The 8,031-nt window shown below is 47.3% G+C and overlaps 1 protein-coding gene across 1 annotated transcript; it reads left to right on the plus strand.

Moving 5' to 3' along the window:
* The first annotated feature begins 2,371 nt into the window (after positions 1 to 2,371).
* On the plus strand, positions 2,372 to 7,792 carry LOC134933741 (E3 ubiquitin/ISG15 ligase TRIM25-like). The gene is made up of 2 exons (XM_063929162.1): positions 2,372 to 2,482; positions 5,774 to 7,792. Exon 2 carries the CDS (start codon positions 5,776 to 5,778, stop codon positions 7,600 to 7,602), a length of 1,827 nt encoding a protein of 608 aa, XP_063785232.1. The 5' UTR covers positions 2,372 to 2,482; positions 5,774 to 5,775; the 3' UTR covers positions 7,603 to 7,792.
* Positions 7,793 to 8,031: the final 239 nt, after the last annotated feature.

Genomic DNA, 8,031 nt, shown 5'->3' on the forward strand with positions numbered 1-8,031 from the left:
CCTTAGCAATCAGGAACACACCATGGGGGTAATTCCAAGTTGATCCCAGCAGGATTTTTTTTTAGCAATTGGGCAAAACCATGTGCACTGCAGGGGAGGCAGATATAACATGTGCAGAAAGTTAGATTTGGGTGGGTTATTTTGTTTCTGTGCAGGGTAAATACTGGCTGCTTTATTTTTACACTGCAAATTAGATTGCAGATTGAACACACCCCACCCAAATCTAACTCTCTCTGCACATGTTATATCTGCCTCCCTCTGCAGTGCACATGGTTTTGCCCAATTGCTATCAAAAATCCTGCTGCGATCAACTTGGAATTACCCCCCATGGGTGATGTTGGCCCAGTTTGGGTTCTTAGCACCGCAGTTGAAGCACGCCTGGGACATGAGAGAGAAAATGTGCAATAAAATGCAAACATGTCACGGTATTTATTGCACTGAGACCGAATGATGCTACACAACCCAGGCTGAATAAATGAATTTGCAAACCCATGCTTACAATAAGTCATACAGAATACTACATAGGTGAAGAACATTTAAAGAGGCTCTACACTCACACACGTTACTCTTACACAATGGAGATACTGTGGGGTGGAAGTTCTGCAGGACATAAATATCTGCTAATATGAAGGAGGCAACATGCTGACCAATCCACTAAGACAACCGAGGAAGTGGTCACCTGCGTGCAGAATACAGTCACTCCCCCACCTTACTACACATTAGCAGGACAAGGTGATATTAGACTTACACCACTTTCACACTGCAAATGCCAGGAATTGGAAACAGATCTTTCCTGGGTTGAATTACTGGGTCAGGCGACCCGGCAATTCAGGAGTGACCCTTTCACACCGCAGAGCGACCCACATTGACCAGGCAATTTTCCCGAGTTGATACCGGGTTATTTATGCAGTGTGAAAGGAGTATAATACCTCTTTCAGACCGCAAATGCCGGATCCTACCCGGTAAGACAAACGTGTACTTACCAGGTGGGATCCGGCATTTGTGCTCTGCTGCTGGCTTTCCGATCCGGCAATATACCGGGTCGGTTGCCATAGCAGCGGGGGTGGAGGTGGCGCCGGGAGATGAGCTCATCTCCTGCGCCGCCTCTCCCTATGCTGTGAATGGGAGCCGTGTCGCATCGACACAGCTCCCATTCACACCGCACCTGACCTGGTAATCAACCTGGGTAAAACCCTTCTTTTTTACCGGGTTGAATTACCGGGTCAGGCGACCCGCTAAAACGACCAAGGGCCTTTCACATCGCACACTGACCCGGGTCGACACGGCAATATGCCGTGTCGATACCGGGTTATTTGTGCGATGTGAAAGGGGTATAAGTCTTGCTATGACTTTGTAATTGCAGATTCATTACTAAAAGTATTCCGGGATGTTTTTGTCTACTTTTTGGGTAATGTATAGATGAGTATTTTATCATCGTGTACCCACCAATCACCAAAGTCTGAATCACTGCCAGGATTAATGGAAAAGCTGAAATAGCAGCGGATGTATCTTCATTTACAAACCTTGAAATCACTGGCTGTGCTGCTGTGACCTCCGTATCTGTAAGGAGTATTAATGGTACCTAGAAGACACAAATCATACTTGCCTACCTGACCCTCTCCATGAGGGAGAAAATGCTCTGTTCCTGGACTTTCCTGGTAATGTATGATTGCCATCACCTGTGGTGAGCTGGTTAATTGATAAGAAAGGTGTTTCAGCACAGGTGATGGCAATCATACATTACCAGGAAAGTCCAGGAACAGAGCATTTTCTCCCTCATGGAGAGGGGCAGGTAGGCAAGTATGACACAAATCTATCACCAAGTTCTACGGAGCTGTGACCTAGCTATATCTGTAAGGAGTATTACGGTTACCTAGGAGACAACAAATCTCATTACTAAGTTCTATGGAGCTGTGCCCTGGCTATCTGTAAGGAGTATTACTGTTACCTAGAAGACCACAAATCTATCATTAAGTTCCATAGAGCGGTGACCTGGCTATCTGTATGGGGTATTACTGTTATATCTGTATGGAGTATTAATGTTACCTAGAAGACGACAAATTAATAAGACCCATGGAGCTGTGGACAGGATAAAAGAGCACATTGTCCCCCCACTCCCCATTCTTGCACTCTGCAGTAACCACACCGGCTTCCACTACACTACTATGGATCATATCTGTAGCACAGCGCCATTCCCCGAGAACCGAAGCAGCTGCTGCCTGTTACGTAACGTACGGAACCACGCTCTTCTGCCAGTAGACGTCGCTGTACGGAACCACGCTCTTCTGCCAGCAGACGTCGCTGTACGGAACCACGCTCTTCTGCCAGCAGACGTCGCTGTACGGAACCACGCTCTTCTGCTAGTAGACGTCGCTGTACGGGACCACGCTCTTCTGCCAGCAGACGTCGCTGTACGGGACCACGCTCTTCTGCCAGCAGACGTCGCTGTACGGAACCACGCTCCTTGTTGTTCAACGGTCCTGTACGTAAGCACGCAGTTTCCCGTCTCAGGCCAACGTCTTTGTGTTTACCTCAGAGCCCGCTCCCTCTTGGCCGCGTGTATAAGCGGTTCCCGTCTCTCTGACTGGGAGCACACCGTGGCGGCATCGTATTTATATCCCAGGTGCGTTCTGCTCCTTCCCCCGCACACTGCTACCTGGTGTTAGGCAGGACGACTGCTACCGAGGCACAAGTGCCCGCATGCCCCTTTTTATGCCATCCTCAGAGCCCCCTCAGTCATGCCTCCTTTCTACGCCAGCCTCAGAGCCCCCGCAGTCATGCCTCCTTTCTATGCCAGCCTCAGAGCCCCCCTCAGTCATGCCTCCTTTCTATGCCAGCCTCAGATCCCCCCCTCAGTCATGCCTCCTTTCTATGCCAGCCTCAGAGCCTCCTCAGTCATGCCTCCTTTCTATGCCAGCCTCAGAGCCCCCCTCAGTCATGCCTCCTTTCTATGCCAGCCTCAGATCCCCCCCTCAGTCATGCCTCCTTTCTATGCCAGCCTCAGAGCCTCCTCAGTCATGCCTCCTTTCTATGCCAGCCTCAGAGCCCCCCTCAGTCATGCCTCCTTTCTATGCCAGCCTCAGATCCCCCCCTCAGTCATGCCTCCTTTCTATGCCAGCCTCAGATCCCCCCCTCAGTCATGCCTCCTTTCTATGCCAGCCTCAGAGCCTCCTCAGCCATGCCTCCTTTCTATGCCAGCCTCAGAGCCCCCTCAGTCATGCCTCCTTTCTATGCCAGCCTCAGAGCCCCCTCAGTCATGCCTCCTTTCTATGCCAGCCTCAGAGCCCACCTCAGTCATGCCTCCTTTCTATGCCAGCCCTCAGTCATGCCTCCTTTCTATGCCAGCCTCATAATCCCCCTCAGTCATGCCTCCTTTCTATGCCAGCCTCATAGTCCCCTCAGTCATGCCTCCTTTCTATGCCAGCCTCATAGTCCCCTCAGTCGTGCCTCCTTTCTATGCCAGCCTCATAGTCCCCTCAGTCATGCCTCCTTTCTATGCCAGCCTCAGATCCCCCCCTCAGTCATGCCTCCTTTCTATGCCAGCCTCAGAGCCCCCCTCAGTCATGCCTCCTTTCTATGCCAGCCTCAGATCCCCCCCTCAGTCATGCCTCCTTTCTATGCCAGCCTCAGATCCCCCCCTCAGTCATGCCTCCTTTCTATGCCAGCCTCAGAGCCTCCTCAGTCATGCCTCCTTTCTATGCCAGCCTCAGAGCCCCCTCAGTCATGCCTCCTTTCTATGCCAGCCTCAGAGCCCCCTCAGTCATGCCTCCTTTCTATGCCAGCCTCAGAGCCCACCTCAGTCATGCCTCCTTTCTATGCCAGCCCTCAGTCATGCCTCCTTTCTATGACAGCCTCATAATCCCCCTCAGTCATGCCTCCTTTCTATGCCAGCCTCATAGTCCCCTCAGTCATGCCTCCTTTCTATGCCAGCCTCATAGTCCCCTCAGTCGTGCCTCCTTTCTATGCCAGCCTCATAGTCCCCTCAGTCATGCCTCCTTTCTATGCCAGCCTCATAGTCCCCTCAGTCATGCATCCTTTCTATGCCAGCCTCAGAGCCCACCTCAGTCATGCCTCCTTTCTATGCCAGCCTCAGAGACCCCTCAGTAACCACCGCAGGGGCAAACGCAGGATTTCAAAACTGTCACTGCCGCAGTGTGTAGACTGATATATATGATTATCACGGATGTACATATACACATGGGACTTTTATTAAATATTAAGCAGATCCTCGTGTAGCTTGAAATTAGGTCAGCGACCGCAAATGTTGCGCCTTTTCTAAATGATTCAACTATAAATATTAGCAAATATTTAACACATCTGTACCAACACTATATACAGAATGTAGTTGTGCACGCCTTAAATGTGCTATCATAAGTAAGCTTTATGAATGATTTCTAATTATGTAGGACTATTACTATTATTTATTTGAATTTTTGTAAGGCTTAGTTATTCTACTAATGTGCTTTTCTCACTTTTATATCATTTTAACATTTTAAGATAACATAATTTCCAAAGTGCATCCACCACATCCGTGTCCTGGACTGGGGACTATGCTGAGTGCTAGTTCTCACGGGGGTGTATTTATTAAGCATTAGCATGCAAAAAGCCACCACTTCCCAGCCAGAACAATTCCTTTAATAAAATCTTTGTCCTATAGAAAAACTCTCTCCCGACACACCGCCGTGCTTTGCATCAATTGCGCCTTCCCCAATCTTTTTTACTCACAAAACTGTATAACATAACAAAAAAAATATGCAAAATGGGAAAAAGATAATTTTACCTTTCTTCTTTAATGACGACTATTTTATCCCAAATTAGTCATTTATCTTCTTGGAGTTCCTTTATATCTGAAGTGTCCCTATGTATAAATAACCTCTCTTTTCTATTAAGTTTATTTTAAATATTGTATTTTTTAAATTTAAATCACTCTGGGCAAGATTTAATTGCTTGCGCCGCCGGCAGCCAGTTGATGGCGCCCAACTAATCAATTATTGCTCTATTTAGGCACGATCAGCTGCATGCACCTTCATTTTAGCTGGCACCACCTGGTAGTGCTGAGCTGAAATTAGCAAAAAAGTCACTCGTTTGGTTTCCCAAATGGGACTTTTCGCGTTGCACCCATTACATTGGTCGGGTTTAGCTGATTTACACAGCTAACCCTGACCTCTCTGTGCATGATTAAAAAAATAACAATTGAATATACCCCCCCCCTTCCTAATTTTCAGGAGATCGGGCACAATAAATCAACTGAATCTTGCCCTTTGGGTGAAATTCATTGGTATCGCTGCCCAAACTCCCACTTAAGGTTACCTGAGATCACAGGGGCGATATTTAATTCATTCTGATTATAGCACTGCTCACACCCCATAGTGTCTGGTTTAGCCGCCTAGAGCAGCTAAACCCGACTAAACTAATGGGTGCAATCGTGAAAAGTGCTGTTTGGGCGCACAAATAGGTCACATATGGCACATTTCAGCTCTCCAGCACGGGCTACGAGCTGTAATGTGTCTCCCCACGGCTCAGTGTGCCCAAACAGAGCAACAATTGAATTGCTCCCTTCGGTGCCATCTAGTGGCGGCTGCGGGGAAAAACCATTTAATCCTCTATACCCCCCCCCCCTCCTTCGCTTTGAGGCCTATTGGGAGAAACTGTTATATAAATAACATTATTATAGTTATAATCTCAGCAACAAGCTCAGCTTCACCCTCTATGGAGAATGTTTAACATGCGTTGGTTTCTAATTTTAACTTTCATTTCCCTCTTCTGCTACCAGCCATGGCGTCTGATCTGAGACAGGAGCTGGACTGTTCCATCTGCCTAAGCATGTATACAGATCCTGTAACCCTGAGATGTGGCCATAACTTCTGTCGGGTCTGTATTGACCGTGTGCTGGATACGCAGGAGGAAGCTGGAGTTTATATCTGCCCTGACTGCAGAGCAGAGTGTCAGGAGCGTCCTGTACTGCAGAGGAACATAACACTGTGTAACATAGTGGGGAGTTTCCTGTCTACTCGGCCAGATCAGAGGGATACTGGGATCTTTTGCACTTACTGTATTCATTCTATTGTACCTGCTGCTAAATCTTGTCAGCATTGTGAGGCTTCTCTGTGTGATAATCACCTGAGGGTACACAGCAAGTCAGCAGAACACGTCTTATGTGATCTCACCACTGCCCTGGGGAACAGGAAATGCTCTGTCCACAAGAAGGTCCTGGAATATTACTGCACTGAGGATGCTGCCTGTATTTGTGTGTCCTGCTGTCTGATTGGGAAACACAGAGGTCATCAGATGGAGTCACTGGGTGAGGCCTCTGAGAAGAAGAAGGAGAAGCTGAGACAGGTTCTGCAGAAATTGGCTTTAAAGAGAACGGAGAATGAGAAAAGAGTCCAGAGTCTGCATGAGCGCAGGAGAGAAGATCGGGGAAAAGCAGCTGGTGTAACCGCTTTGTTTAGAGACCTCAGGAAACAGCTGGAAGACCTGGAGAAGAGAGTCTTGAGTGAAATCTCCAGGCAGGAACAGCGCGTTTCACTCTCTTTCTCTGATACGATCCAGCAGCTGGAAAAAAGGAAGGACGAGCTGTCCAGGAAGATGCGTCACATTGAGGAGCTGTGTAACATGTCTGATCCAGTGACTGTCTTACAGGAACCAGACACAGGTGACTTGTGTGATACTGATGAAACAGAGAGATATAATAACCAGGTCCGTGGTGCAGAAGATCTAGATGTGGGTCTGATCTCAAGGACATTACAAACATTATCTGATGTAATAAAAGGTATAAATACACGGATCTATGTTCAGGAAGCTACAGACATATTACTGGATGTAGCCATAGCTGGCGATATAGATTCTAAATTATATGGTATAAATACAGGGGTCTATGTGCAGGAACCTACAGACATGTTACTGGTTGAAGCCACAGCTAGCGATACAAATTCTAAATTATATGGTATAAATACAGGGGTCTACGTGCAGGAAGCTACAGACAAGTTACTGGATGTAGACATAGCTGGTGATATAAAATCTTATATGTCAGGTATAAATACAGGGGTTTATGTGCAGGAAGCTACAGACCTATTACTGGATGTAGCCACAGCTGGTAATAATATACAGATATCTGGTGACAGGAAAACTGCATTTAGATCACCAAACTATAGACCTCCAGTAACACCAGATAGATTTCGGTGTCGCCAGGTTATAAGTACCAGGGGATTCTCCTCAGGGCGACATTACTGGGAGATGGATGTCAGTAAATCAATGATATGGAGGGTTGGGATGGGTTATCCCAGTATAGACAGGAGAGGACGTTGGTCACCAATTGGATGTAATTACAAGTCTTGGGCTTTGTGTAGGAGGGGGTATACTCAGCTCTCAGTGAGACATGGCAGTATAGAGATCCCTATATCTGACAATATCCCCTGTGACAGACTGAGGATATATCTGGATTATGAGGCAGGGCAGCTGTCCTTTTATTCTCTGCGTGATCGGCTCAGACACTTATACACCTACACTGCCACCTTCACTGAACCCATCCATGCTATATTATGGGTTGGGGACAATTGTATAACTATATCTGGGGTACATAGCTGGGAGAAATTGCCATAGGGAGTCTGCCCAGAGACTGGTGACATCACAAGGAGGGGAATATGATTGGTGGACATTCAGCCAATAGAATGAAGCAATGGGTGGTGATACAGCTGAGCCCCACCCCTTGTGAAACTAGGTGACCAGTGTGCCATGTTGATGTGTAAGAAACTTATAAATAAACATTTCTGTTGGATTTCTCCGCCTCTAACTCACTGTTAAGTTTGATTAATTTTCAGGAAAAGAGCAATACTTTAAATACACAAATGTTCAGGCCGCTGCGACCGTTAAGCGTGTGTGTGTGTAACCCCTATCAAATGCGTACACGTTGCGTGCGCACACCATCACGCTGTTCGCACAAAGTAGCTACACGTGCGGAGGGAATACACTTTATAACCCCTAACAAGGAAAGGAATGCGACACCAATTGTATATGCAGTGTTGAGGTCCA

Source organism: Pseudophryne corroboree, chromosome 6, assembly GCF_028390025.1.
Source record: "Pseudophryne corroboree isolate aPseCor3 chromosome 6, aPseCor3.hap2, whole genome shotgun sequence".
Classification (NCBI taxonomy): Eukaryota; Metazoa; Chordata; class Amphibia; order Anura; family Myobatrachidae; genus Pseudophryne; species Pseudophryne corroboree.

Bases quoted from the DNA above. Each gene is read 5' to 3' on its own strand.
- LOC134933741 (XM_063929162.1), top strand. From the start codon at position 5,776: ATGGCGTCTGATCTGAGACAGGAGCTGGACTGTTCCATCTGCCTAAGC.